The sequence below is a fragment of the Vombatus ursinus genome, unplaced genomic scaffold (genome assembly GCF_900497805.2).
Source record: "Vombatus ursinus unplaced genomic scaffold, bare-nosed wombat genome assembly UNPS02015089.1, whole genome shotgun sequence".
NCBI lineage: Eukaryota > Metazoa > Chordata > Mammalia > Diprotodontia > Vombatidae > Vombatus > Vombatus ursinus.
In genome coordinates, this window is record NW_020954867.1 from 2,537,628 (window position 1) to 2,552,408 (window position 14,781).

A 14,781-nucleotide genomic window follows, 5' to 3' on the forward strand; every position below is an offset into this window, starting at 1 on the left:
TATATATATATATATATATATATATATATATATATATATATATATATTTACTTCCCTAAAAATCAGAAAGATCTTGGGGTGGCTCACGCTTAAAATAGAGGACAGATTAAAAAAAAAAATACACCCAGGAAAGCAGACGCCTTCTCGGTGCTGTGGATAACAGCCTTGTTTTCCTGATCCTGAGCCTCCCGGAGAAAGAGGTATAGTAAAAGTGCAGCTGGATTCAACACCCCCTCCCTTTCTCCTTTTTCTTCTTCTTCAAAACATGATTCTGATTTTTCTATCTATAGAGTGAGTCAGAGAAGTGTTAGGAAGGAGCTGCAACTAATGTCTGTGAAGGGAGGAACATGAGGCGATAGTGAATGCGATTTGTTCCGCTGGATCTGACTCATCCAGCAGATTGGAACACCTGAATTTCTGGACGTGTCATTCACTTATTTTGAGGGTGTTTTAAGAACCTGAAATTAAAAAAAAAAAAACAACAAAAAACCACTTCTATCTAATAGCCCCTCGAAAGGTAAATCGTCCTGACTTGGCTTACTGCTGCTGTTGCTACTCCCTTATACCAAGATGTCCAGAAAGACTGTTTGAGCTTGAGACTGCAGAATGCATTACACCAAGCATTAATTTGTGTTTGTTTAATCCATTCCCCTTCCAAACAAAACCAAAAAAAGGACATACTTTGTTCGCTTAAAATATTTACCACTTTTATTCATCGCCAAGATTTTCTTTTCTAAATGAAGAGGATTGGGAGGCGGCAGTGCCATTGGAAGGAGATGCTGAATAGAAAGAAAAAAGAAGCACTTGACAGCACAGCCCTGTGAATGCAGAGACTGTTTCCCTTTTAGCCACAGAGTGTATGTATGTGTGTGAGTACTGGGTGGATTTTCTCGCTTTTCCTTTTTTTTTCCCTCCCCCAATTCTGAGCATTCAACCATGGGTTGCCTGTTGATTTCCTTTCCATTGGAGAGGAAAGCAAACTGGAATTAAACTGCATCGAGCAAAGTGTTGTTCCTGGGAGGATGTGGTGGCGGCGGCTGCTACTGGCCTGTCTTAGAGAAATCCAAGAGTGTATATGCGAATGAACATAGACTGAGATTTTTTTTTTCTTTCCTGTACTCACATACGCATCCACACTGCTGCTGCTGATCTGGTTGGGGGTTTCCTAGTTTCGGGAGAGCATTTTTCAAGACGAGAGGGCGGAGGCTGGTAAAGGAAGGAAACTACAAATCCGGACACTAGTTCTTTGCTCTGCATTTCCCCCCCTCCTCCCTGGGGTTGCTTGGAAAGGAAAGGGAGAACTACGCCTGCCAGCGAGATGCAGTCCGCCGCCTCTGCCGCCGCCGCTGCAAGCAATGCAAGATTAGATCTCTAAATGCAGCAAAACACTCCCTGAAAACCAACAAGCCCGCGGGGCCACCAGACATTTCTCTGTACACAAGGGAGGGCTTCAAATCTATTTCCGAGACTCGTCTGTTTCCTTTCCCTTATCCCCGTCAATCTCATCACGGGAGATGAGTAACAAGTAAGGATTTCACTTTACAATCCTGCTTAGAGACACACCTCCCCGCTCTCTTTATCTCCCTCCGCCTCTATTTTTAATAGTATTTCGGAGACTGCGTGTGAGAGTGGCTTTTCAGCGTACTGGTGGAGGGGGGAAAAGAAAAGAAAAGAAAAATCCTGTGTATTTTTAAAACCCATTATCGCTGCCTCCTCCTTCTCCCTCTCCCCCCGCCCCGGACGATTTTTTCTTCTTATCATCCACCTCATCACTGAAGTTTGTGCAGCCTGAACTAGAGCCGGGGTTTTCCTGTAGATACGAAGCACTTGTTTTACCCCTGCGCTCGGAAGCTGCTTTTATTTTCACTCAGTGACCCTAAAGCTACGGTCCATTTGCTGCTCCTCGCTCTGGGCAGATGCTGTAGCTCAACAGGTTCAAGGAACTTGGGGAAGAAATAAGAAGATCCTGAATCAAAAAGCAGCTAGAGGGAGAAGAGATACAGACCCTGTCTCACGGACACACACACAGGAGCACACACACGCACGCACACACACACAGAGCCCTGTTGTGTGCACGCTTGCGGCACACAGACACGCAGAGTCTTGCAGCTTCTGCCCCCACCCCGTTGGTCTGGGATGTACCTTTCCATCTGTTGCTGCTTCTTGCTCTGGGCTCCCGCCCTCACGCTCAAGAACCTCAACTACTCGGTGCCCGAGGAGCAAGGGGCCGGCACCGTGATCGGCAACATCGGGAAAGATGCGAGGCTGCCGCAGCAGGGGCTTCTGCCCCCTGAGCGAGGCGGCAGCGGCGGCGGTGTCAGCATCGGGGCCGGGCGCGGCAAATCGGGCAGCTTCCGCGTCCTGGAGAACTCGGCGCCGCACTTACTGGACGTGGACGCCGACAGCGGGCTCCTCTATACCAAGCAGCGCATTGACCGCGAGTCCCTGTGCCGCCACAACGCCAAGTGCCAGCTCTCCCTAGAGGTCTTCGCCAACGACAAAGAGATCTGCATGATCAAGGTGGAAATCCAAGATATCAACGACAATTCGCCCTTCTTCCCCTCCGACCAGATTGAAATGGACATCTCAGAGAACGCTGCTCCGGGGACTCGCTTTCCACTCACCAGCGCCCACGACCCCGACGCCGGTGACAACGGGCTCCGCACTTACCTGCTCACCCGCGACGACCACGGCCTCTTCGCCGTGGACGTCAAGTCCCGCGGAGATGGCACCAAGTTCCCGGAGCTGGTGATTCAGAAGGCACTGGACCGTGAGCAGCAGAATCACCACACCCTAGTGCTGACCGCCCTGGACGGCGGAGAACCGCCCCGTTCCGCCACCATGCAGATCAATGTGAAGGTGCTCGACTCCAACGACAACAGTCCGGTCTTCGGGGCCCCTTCTTACCTCGTGGAGCTGCCCGAGAATTCCCCACTGGGCACCGAGGTGATTGACCTCAACGCTACAGACGCCGATGAGGGCCAGAACAGCGAGGTGCTGTACTCCTTCAGCAGCTACGTGCCAGACCGGGTGCGCGAGCTCTTTTCCATTGACCCCAAAACGGGACTGATCCGCGTCAAGGGTAACCTCGACTATGAAGAGAACAGCCTGGTGGAGATTGACGTACAGGCCCGGGACTTGGGGCCCAACCCCATTCCGGCCCATTGCAAGGTCACGGTCAAGCTGATAGACCGCAACGACAACGCGCCCTCCATAGGCTTCGTCTCGGTGCGCCAGGGGGCGCTGAGCGAGGCCGCCCCACCGGGCACTGTCATCGCCCTGGTGCGGGTCACTGACAGGGACTCAGGCAAGAACGGGCAGCTGCAGTGTCGCGTCCTGGGCGGAGGAGGGGCGGGAGGGGGACTTGTAGGGAGCGGGGTCGGAGGCCCAGTGCCCTTCAAACTGGAGGAGAACTATGACAACTTCTACACTGTGGTGACTGACCGGCCGCTGGACAGGGAGACCCAGGATGAGTACAATGTTACCATCGTGGCCCGGGACGGAGGCTCGCCCCCTCTCAACTCCACGAAGTCATTCTATGTGAAAATCCTGGACGAGAATGACAACCCGCCCCGCTTCACCAAGGGGCTTTACTTACTGCAGGTGCATGAGAATAACATCCCCGGTGAGTACCTGGGTTCTGTGCTGGCACACGATCCCGACCTGGGCCAAAACGGCACCGTTTCCTACTCCATTGTACCCTCGCATATCGGGGACGTGTCCATCTATACCTACGTGTCTGTGAACCCCACGAACGGGGCCATCTATGCTTTGCGCTCCTTCAACTATGAGCAGACCAAAGCCTTTGAATTCAAAGTACTAGCTAAGGACTCTGGCGCCCCGGTTCACTTAGAGAGCAATGCCACGGTGCGAGTGACTGTCATGGACGTGAACGATAACGCACCTGTCATTGTGCTGCCCACCCTGCAAAACGACACAGCCGAGCTGCAGGTGCCCCGGAACGCCGGGTTGGGCTATCTAGTGAGCACTGTGCGAGCCCAGGACAACGATTTCGGGGAGAGCGGGAGGCTCACCTATGAGATTGTGGATGGAAATGAGGACAAACTGTTCGAGATCAACCCGTCCAGCGGCGAGATCCGCACCCAGCACCCCTTCTGGGAGGACGTGACCCCCGTAGTGGAGCTAGTGGTGAAGGTGACGGATCACGGGAAGCCCTCCCTCTCAGCCGTGGCTAGGCTCATCATCCGCTCGGTGAGCGGCTCGCTTCCAGAGGGTGTGCCCCGGGTGAACGGCGAGAAGCGCCGCTGGGATATGTCCCTGCCACTGATAATCACCCTAAGCACCATCTCCATTATCCTCCTAGCGGCCATGGTCACCGTCGCGATCAAGTGCAAGCGGGAGAACAAGGAGATCCGGACTTACAACTGCCGCATCGCAGAATACAGCCACCCGCAGCTAGGCGGGGGCAAGGGCAAAAAGAAGAAGATCAACAAGAACGATATCATGTTAGTGCAGAGCGAGGTGGAGGAGAGAAATGCCATGAATGTCATGAATGTGGTGAGCAGCCCCTCCCTGGCCACCTCCCCCATGTACTTTGACTATCAGACCCGCCTGCCCCTCAGCTCGCCCAGGTCTGAGGTGATGTACCTGAAACCTGCTTCCAACAACCTGACTGTTCCTCAGGGGCATGGGGGCTGCCACACCAGCTTCACTGGACAAGGGACTAATGCAACCGAGACCCCCTCCACTCGGATGTCCATAATTCAGGTAGGAGACTTTTAGCATAACCTGGGACTTGACTTTAAAGCTTTGTTTTTGGAGTTGTCCTGACACCTATCGAACAGGACTGAGACACTGCCAGCAGCAGTGAAACCCTCTGGTTTACATTCTGAATACTGTGTGTGTACATACTATAAGATATACACAGAAGTATCATCCATGTATGTAAATAACAGCACAAAAATTACAAGATGTAAATGTCTTGTTTCTGTTACTTATTTTAACGTGTTTTTTTTTTTTAAATAGACTTCATTTAAGAAAGTCATTGAGCAGTGTTCAGTGTTTGTGGTTTGGTTTGGTTTATCTTTTATTAGTACATATTTCGCTTCATAACAGACAACAAAGAACCCTCCCACCTTTGGGAACTTTTGTTTGACTTGCTAATGGTTCTTTGTTAACACTGCAAAAAAAATAATAATAATAAATGTTATGCTACAAAATGAAAGGGTTGTCATATTGGAACAACAAAAATAGCAGTCAGATTTCCAGTAGCCTGGATCAGTGTGAACTATTGTTTACACTAATATATTTTAAATATAGTTTTATCAAAGCACATTTTAAAAATACATGAATCTAGTTTAATATTCAGCTTGAACTACACCTCATTCACTAGAGTAGTTTAAACTTTCAAATCACAGATATGCTTTGAAACTACATTTTAAAAGTTTGGATGAAGAAAGGCTCTGGATAATGACTATTACTATATTTGAAATGTCCCATTTATGTTGTCCACTTGTTTTTCTAATATTCTCCTCTGAGTCTTTGGAGAAGTGAACTGAGTGTATCAGAAAGAAGTAACACAGACTCATTTTGTGTTCCCGGAAAATGGGAGGAAAAGTTGCACTATAGTCACTTGATGTACCAAAAAAAAAAATTAGAATGCAGTTAAATTAATGAATTGTGTATTTGACATGAGCAGAGAATTTCAAATTCCCCAATACTTTAAATAAATATGTGTATATAAATACGTATATACACACCTATATATTCTATGCTTTAAATTGAAGGCCATTGACACATGGCAAAGAGAAAAATCCTGATCTTTGATCCAATATAGGTATGTATTTTGATAATTGCAGGAAAACTCCCTCTGCACCAGTCAATTGGAGCTATTCCTCAAGCCATTGTGGAGTTGTATCACAGCAGCAACTTCATTTTATGCTTATCGTGCATTTGCATTACTACCAATTATTTTAGTGGAGAAATACTTGAACTTTAAAATTAAGTTTATCAGAAAGTGACACTTAGGGAAGATGAACAGTGGGGGTAAAAGCGAGGTAATTTGATTTACACTTATGTGCTTTAAAAGTCATAACTTTTGATGGCACTTGTTTTGGGTAGGTTTTTTATTTATTGTTAATTGAGTGCTCAAAATGCTAAGTCCACTTTTTTTTGTTTTTGCTTTTTCATATAACTGTAATAGTTTCTTAAAAAGAAGCAAATTATATTTTCCCACAATCATGTAATGTCTCCATAAAGTAACTAATACATGTACTGATTAATGCTACTGAATACGAAGCTATCATTTGTAGTGTTAAATCCCAATGGTTGGAGGTTTTTTTTTTACAGTGTTTACTGTATACTTAATCATGATTTTTTTTTTTTTGGAGATCTATATAAAACTGAAAGAGGAAATTCCTCCCTTAAAAAGGTGTTTTGTGGTTTCTATGAAAGTCTTTCTGTGGCTATTAAATTTGCTTTTCGTGGTCATCTACATCTCTAAGAGAAAGAGAGTTTTATGGTAAAAAAAAAATTTTATAATAGGCAGTCACCACATAAATGCACAAATACATTGCCTTCATTTTTTTTTTAACTTCCTTGCCTAAAAAGCATAACATGGTGGATAGGTGCCCAGTCTCTCACCATCTATTTCCACAAGTCAAATTCTTATTGGAGTACCAGTGGAAATGGAATTGGAGTAGCAGAATACCTAAACAGACTGAGCAGGATACACCTGTGATTGAATCAGCCAGACCGTTTTGAGGGGACAGGTTCCAAGTGTTTCCAGAAACACTTGGGAAGGCTTTGATCCATCCTAAACTAGAATCTAGTCAATACACTGAGTTCTTTTTTTTTTAAATCAGTTCCAACACAGAAAATTTAATATTTAGTTCCCCTTTCCCTATCATAATACATTTCAACAAAATACATAATAGACATTGTTCATGGAATTGGTTTTAGTTTTAGACCCTGAAACAAGTTTTGGTCTAGACATGGCATTCATTAGTGTGGGACCTCCACTAAAGCAGATCAGCAATTTATATAGTCTTTGACAGTTGTCTGGAATGAAGAGGGGGCACTGAGAGGTTATATGACTTGCCCAGTCAGACAGAAAGTCAGATCCTATATGAGACTTGAACTCAGTCTTTCAGAACTCTGAGGCCTATCCTCTATCCTCTCATAATATTTTTATCAATATAATTTTCATCTTTATAATTTATTTTGCAAAGTGGTCCTTCCTCTGGTGTTTCTATAAGTGGCTTAGAATGCCTTCAAAAACACCCTTGGGGACTTGCCTCCTTTATTTGCCCACTTGATCAGGATTGGACACTTTGGCCTGTGTTGCATACCTATATATAATTACCTTTTAGGTATATATGGTTTAACTCTAAATATAATGTATATGATATAATGTATACGATGCATTAAATTAAGGGCAATGAACGATCCTTTTAATTTAGTTATGTTTTGCAAATGCTTTAACATGGAGCATAATACCTGAATCACCTAGGTACACCATCATCTTATTTCAGGTCAATGAGTTGGTTGTATGCTCTTAAACTAACATGGTGGAAATATACAACTCTGAATAAAAACTTGACAAGAACTTCTGGGGAGATATAGCTATGTAATATGTGTTTGATTTACTTATGAAAGCAAAGGAAGTTCAATACTTGCACTGAGGTACACATATGAGTATGTTAAGGACGAACAGAACTATTGAATCTTACGTTTTATGTCATCCAAAGAAGAGTCATATATAAAACCAATATGAGAGCTTCACAGATTCAAAAATTTGGCTATACTTTGTAGGCATGTCTGTGGCAAAACCATACTTTAACTGAATACAGATACAACATTAAGAATTTTATTTGTGCCACACCCAAAATAATGTACTTTTTTTTATTCACTGTTAAGATTAGGATAAATTCTAATATAATATTTGTCAGCTAGAGTAGTAGAAAACCAGACTTTGTGCAATAACATTTAATTATCAGGTGTGTTTTTACCACAAATTCTTCAAAGAAAAGCATGACAATGTAAAGATGGATAAATTGAAATAACATCTTTCATATTATCTAATTATATTCCAAAGCTTAGCCAATGTATACCAGAAATAGAAATATCTTTTGATATATGTTTAAATATTTCATTAATTTAAAGTATATGATTAGAAAACATACTATAGCCACCTTCTTTGGGGAACATTGATGGGGCAAAAGGAATTTGGGCCTGAGAACAATTTTACTAGAAAAGATCAAATGGGGCTTTAAGTATCTTCTTTTCTGCAGTCTGACAAATACGCACACCTTAGGGAATTTTCATGTGGCATGCTAAAATGAAGCACCAATCATTATTGATACTTGAAAGCAGCCACTGGTCATGCTCTGTCAACAAAGGTAATAAGTCTCAGAGTAACTCTATCAGGAGCTGATTTGGGGAGGAGGAGGAAGACAGTCCTGGAGTAGCTGGGGGAATCCCAAATTTCCTTGCTGCTCTAATGTCTTCAGACTTTCTATAATGTTACTATAAGAAACTTTTATGTATACCCATAGAAGGAAATGTGCTGCTGAGCCTACATTTTTAGTACAACTGAAATAATTAGAAGGGAAAAAAAAAAGGCAGCTGCATTCTCTTCCAGTGTTTTAAAACTCCAATTTCAAACAACTCCCATTAACTTTAACTTTATAGACTTTGCAGAAAGGGAGTAACATCTTCTTGATCTATGTTCGTAGACTTTTGAGTCAAAGAAAGTGAAGTACATGTTTTCAGAGGGAAAATTCACACTTGAAACTTGCAACACTTAGCTGAAGTAGTTTCTAACACTTGCACAAAAATCTAAATGGAATAAAATGAGTGAGGATTAGGTAAATGAACTGTGTGGAATGAAGGGGCTCACAAGTAGCCTTAACACTTTTGAGTGAAAGGAGGTAAGGATGAACTTGTATATGCTTTGTTGCTCCCATTGGACAATGCCTAATGCAATCCATGAGACAATGGATGATTTTGAGTTGCTAAAAGCTAACCTGGGGATGTGGTACAGCCAACTCTGCTGGACATTTGTACATATCCATCCCCTCCAAATCCTCAGGAGCCATGAATATTGAGTTTGGAGATTCACTGGATTCATACTGTGCTAATTATATAGAATTCAACAAAAATATTATTCAGTATTATATGGTAAACTAACTTTTCTGCCCTTTGACTCATAAAATGAGAGATTAACTGGAAGATTCAGTCACTGGTTATTCTGGTGAATATTCAGATTGCACAGATATGTACAACCTGGCTGGCTTTTTTTTTTCTCTCACAACATTTATGAAATTATAGAAGAGACATTAAAGGTAAAACAGTCCAATCTCATTTTTCACAAAAACAAACAAACAAACAAACAAACAAACAAACAAACAAAACCCGAGACCCAGGGAGGTTGTGACAAGCCAAAGGTTATATTGCTAGTTGGTGCCATAGCTCAGAACAGAACCTGAGTTTATTCACTCCCAGTCCAGTGCTTTTTAGATCAAAACCCTAATGCCTTTCTTCTGTTCTTATTTTGTACACCTGGGGCTTAGTGTGACTGAGAATATCCTTTGATAAATCTCAACACAGACCGTTGCTTGGTCATTTGTATAATTAAGTGTTTGAAACAAATTTTTAAAGATGGAGTTAAAATGGCACAGAGAGAAAAGGTTATCAGGTTTAAAAAATCAGACAAAATACTGTATTAGCCGCAAAAGTGCTTGAAGAACACTTTTAGTGAATCTAAATTATTATTTTTTTATTATTAATCATTTGAGAATCAGAACTCTTCAGTGTTTTTCAAATGTTTAATAATCCTATTAAATGTGACTTTCAGCACAAAATATGAAATATGAAATTATAGAAATAAATGAATGATTAAGATAAATAGAAATAAAATGCTGCATAGAAACATTTGATTTTCAAATATTTAATTTGATAGGATGACTTGATATGATTAAATACTTTCTTTGTGGATTAGGTACAGCTTTCAATAAAATTAGCAAAATATTATCTATATTTTACATAGGAACCATATGTAGCCCCCAGGTGAAAATTCAACAACCTTTTTCTAAAGAAAATAAAATGCTTTCAGTCTCACCTAAAAAATTTTGAAATTTCATTTAATCCTATCAAAAATTAAAATTTGTGAGAATTTAACCCATAGAATCCATAAGTTGTATGAGGCACAACTTGATGAATAAATATAATTTCACTTAGGAGAGATAATAGATGTACTTAAAAATATTTTCTCAAAAGTGTGAATATAATGAGCACATAGAATTATTTTAGAGGCAGACATTGATGCTATCTTAAAGTTCACATGTATTATCCTAAATCTTTACATATATTACTTTAAAAACAGGCTTGACCAAAGGATTAAGTCAGTTTCATATATTCAAGGAAAAATTCTGAAATTAACTTTTAACATTTTCTAAATTACAATATTTAAAACCAAATTTTACTGTTTCATTTCTACAGATTAATCAAGACTATTAATCTGTTTTTGCTATTGGCAATGCATAAATTATATAATATATCATCACAATTTTTCATAAGTAAATATGTACATTACAGAAATTATCAGAATGTATTATAGACAAGATCCAAACTGATGATGGCTTATATACTTGGGGAAAACAGAAAGTATCTCTAAATATAATGTAAAGCATTAAAGTGTTTGTATTTCACTAAATGAAGCACTGATTTGATATATAATCCATGTATATATATTTGCATGTATACATGTAATGCATACATACTTATTAATTCCAGCAAGAACACACTCCTGTGCTTATTCCTCATTACATAATTAATTTCATTCTATCACTATAGCTACTAGGATAGTTTCCCACTCCTCAGACTATATACCTCAGGAAATACTTTGGGGACTTAATGTTATGATGAGATGTGACATCTTAAAAAATCCTAAAGTTAAATAAGTTAGAAGAAGGGAGAGGGCTATAAAGATCAGAGAACTCTGTATATAATGGTATTATAGATACTCTTTAAGTAGCTTAAGGATAAATATATCAAGAAGAACATTAGATATACATGTATGTGTGTGTTTATGTCATAAGCATACATGTGTATATGTATGTACCCCCCATACATGCATGTTTGGAAATTAAAGCTATTGTTAGAATAATAAGTAAAGAAGAAACAAACTACTAGCCCTGGGCTCCTGACAATTATAAATGAAAAACTTAGCTTCTTAAAAATGTTGGCAACTTATGCAATATACTCAGTAGCAGACAAATTCTTACAAGTCCCCAGCTAATTATGATATTAGTTATTGCTTTAGAATATATTCCCTACAGTAATGCTGTTGTTTAATAAACCCCATAGGGCACTACTTCCAAGTTATATTTTTGTAAGATACAGGTGATTATATACATGCATACATACATGCCTGTGTGTGTGTATATACACACATGCATGGGCATGTAGACACAGGTGCACATACGTACATGTGTATGGATTCATGCATTGACACATGCAAGCATGTATGCTTTAAATAATGCCTTCACATTTTAGCTTAACACAAAGATCTGTTGGCTTGTCACTGTCACTCTGAAGATAGAATGGTTCTTACCCTTCCCCCAGTTAAAATTAATCAGTCCTTCCCTGATTTACTGATAATCCACTTTAGCCATGGTGATACAGATAAGTATGTCTTTCCTGTGAACTCAGTATTTTGCAGTTAGTCAGAACCCTCATTGGTAATTTTGACATTGACATATCATGGTCTTCCAGTTACTTAAAATAAATTACCTTTAATAGCAGAAGCTATAATAGTATCAACAATCTCTGCTGTGACTAAGCAAAAATGTGCCGGAGTCTCCTCTGGCTTCTACTGCAAAACTGCAAACCCAGTATTTTCAAGGTAAAATGAAAAAAACTGATCAAAATGAAATGTACCATTTTGCTGTGTGGGTGGCATCCTCCTTGATGTACTGTAAGTTCTTTCAGTGATAGACATATGAAATGAGTTTCAGACTGTGTTTGAAAAATGTATTGATATATGTGTAACATACTTTTATTTGTCTGTTCCAGTACTAGTGACACTATGATTACTGGTATTTGCAGTCCTTGCCCTGGAATTCTTCCAGGCAGTTTTATTGTATTGAAATGGCTCTTACAGTTCATTGAGCATCCAGCATAACATTGCTGAATATGATTGGCGCGTTTGCATATATTTATTCGAAAAAAATCAGGCAGTTAAACTGCATAATTATGGGAAAACGAATCATAACAATAAAAGACCATTTAAGTTAACAAGCTTTGTGATCAAAGGATAAATACAGGTTGGATAAATGAGACTCTAGATGTAACTAATCTACATAAATAGGCTTTGGTCTGATTAGAGAAAAGGAATATATTAAAATAATTTAGTGGTATTAAAAACATTTTGCTTCAGTCATTTTTATAACATCAAGACTTACACCATCTTATTTTTTTTTCTTCTTAAATTTCTATTCAATTCACTAGCCAGGAACACTATTGATGGTGGAAGGCCGATGTGAAGCAGCTCAGGTAAACAAAAATACCATTTCATAAGTTTCCATTTAGTTTTTGAACACGTTGTGTGTCCAAAATGTGTAACATTTTAAAAACTTGAAATGCCTTTTTGATTGATTTTTAATTAAAGAATAACATTAAAGGGACAGTTTCTTGTTTACTGTCTTTATCAGCTAAAAGCAGCCTTTGTACTGTTTGAAAGCTGAAGCATTAAAAATCAATTTCAAGTCTTCAAAGCTATAAACTCTTACTTGCTTTGTAGATATATACTGTTTTAAAAACCATTGCATGCATCCTTGTCAAAGAAATTAAAATAAACAGTAAATAATGGCTTTGTCATAATTGTGAAAGATTTAAATGTATTCTTAATGATAGCTAATGACATCTTCAAAAGTAACTCTTTAAGAATCACACTGTGAAGCCTTCAAACTATTTCTTCTAACAGTATTCCCTTTTTAAAGATTTTCTTAACTTTTCTTGGCAATAATTACAAAATAAACATGGTAATTCAAATATAAGACATTAAGCAATATTGTTACTTATAAGATTTCTACCTGCATCATTACAGATTACTAAGCATCCATTTAAACACAAAATTGTAGCCTGCTGTTCAATAAAACCTTCTGAAGTACACAAAATTGAATTAGGAAGCATCCCGAGCGCCAATATTTTAACTCTGTAAAATAGTCAAGCTATAGGTCTTTTAATGTATGTGGATGTAAAGGTCCATAAGATAGCAAAGAATCTTTCTTATTAAATGATTCTGGCATACATAGTAGAAGCTTAGAAATGTGAACCCATTTAGCACAAAAAGAGTTGTGCTCAGAGACTACTTACATTCAAAGCATACAGTTTACTTAACCTAAACAGTAACTCTCCATTTTCTACAAATGGCCAAACAAATATATTCCCCTAAATCTGTTAATTTCATTTAGCTTCATAGTGCATGTGATAGTAGTCTATTAAGCTAATTCTGATGATTGAATATTTGATAGATTTGCTGTTTTGCATAACACTTGTATAATTTGATATGCAGATTTGAAGATCATAAGAACAATCCAGCTTTAATGATCATGAGCAGGATTATCTAGACACAGCTGTACAGCATCTAGTCATTATGCTTTTTACTGTGAGCTCATCATTTCAGTAGATCAAAAATAATAATAATAAGTATAACTTTTAGTACCTGGAAAAAAGTTTAAAAGCCTAAAATATTGCTATAAAAATCTTTGTGAATTATTTCAATATTTGTACTGCCCTTCAAACCAACTAAATGAAAGGAAACCTACCGTATTAAAAATAAGTAAGATTGATAACTTAGCAATATGCTTCTAATTGGTTTCATTGAATACACACACACACACACACACACACCAATTCATAGAGATTTTCTAAATGGGTTTTAAAACATTGTTAGATGTTCAGTAGCCTACCAATAGCTAATAGAAGAAACCATCTAATTGTAGATGAATTTTGTTGTCATGTTTTCTTGGGACGGCAGTAGAGCAGGAAAGCTTTAATTTTTACTATAGAGCTATGGATATATGTCTTCCTTAAACTTACATGTCCCACTGTCAACCTTCAGGATTGAGAATAATGATGAAGAAAAAAGTGTAAGTCATGTGGAGTGCAGAGTAATCAACCCTCCATCATTTTTATTAATGACAGTGGGTATTAAAAAGTACATATTAAGTTGAATTCACATAGCTTTAAGGTAAGGTACTAATCAGTCAACTGTTTAGCCAGTGGGTATGAGATGGTAATTGTTTGCTTTCCAGGTCTCTTTCCAAGTCTACCCAATTCTTCTGTCTGTTTTATAAATGGGCTATTTTAGTTTTAAGCCAACTACTGATCTCTTTGTGTGTGTGTGTGTGTGTGTGTGTGTGTGCATGGTGTGATCACATCAAAATGGTGAGCTTAAGAAATAATAATAATAATAACAAAAATAAATCTCACTTTTTTTTCACAATGGAGTTCAGATAGAAATGGTACTGGGACAAAGTATCATTCCATTATTATTGTCATATTTATTCTTCTATGGACTATTGCCCAGATGGATAAAATAGCTGGTTTTTAAAAAAAATTGACCAAAAGTAATATCATCAATATCATTCATCATTATAAACATTATATGTACTATTCAGGATTAGATAAATAATAACAGTAAACTGGCACTTATATGTGTGGAATCTACCTATCCATCCATCCATCCATCCATTCATCCATCTATCTGTCTATCTATCTATCTATCTATCTATCTATCTATCTATCTATCTATCT

The 14,781-nt window shown here is 39.0% G+C and overlaps 1 protein-coding gene across 2 annotated transcripts in view; it reads left to right on the forward strand.

The window, feature by feature from the left end:
* The first annotated feature begins 207 nt into the window (after positions 1-207).
* PCDH17 (protocadherin 17) overlaps positions 208-14,781 on the forward strand; it is a 111,224-nt gene continuing 96,650 nt past the window's right edge. The window contains exons 1-2 of one of the 2 annotated variants that reach the window (XM_027846181.1): positions 208-4,728; positions 12,472-12,516. In XM_027846181.1, coding sequence (XP_027701982.1) covers positions 2,137-4,728; positions 12,472-12,516 — 2,637 coding nt within the window. In that variant the 5' untranslated portion in view covers positions 208-2,136. The remainder of the gene's footprint in view (positions 4,729-12,471; positions 12,517-14,781) is intronic. The other variant, XM_027846183.1, reaches the window with a different exon arrangement.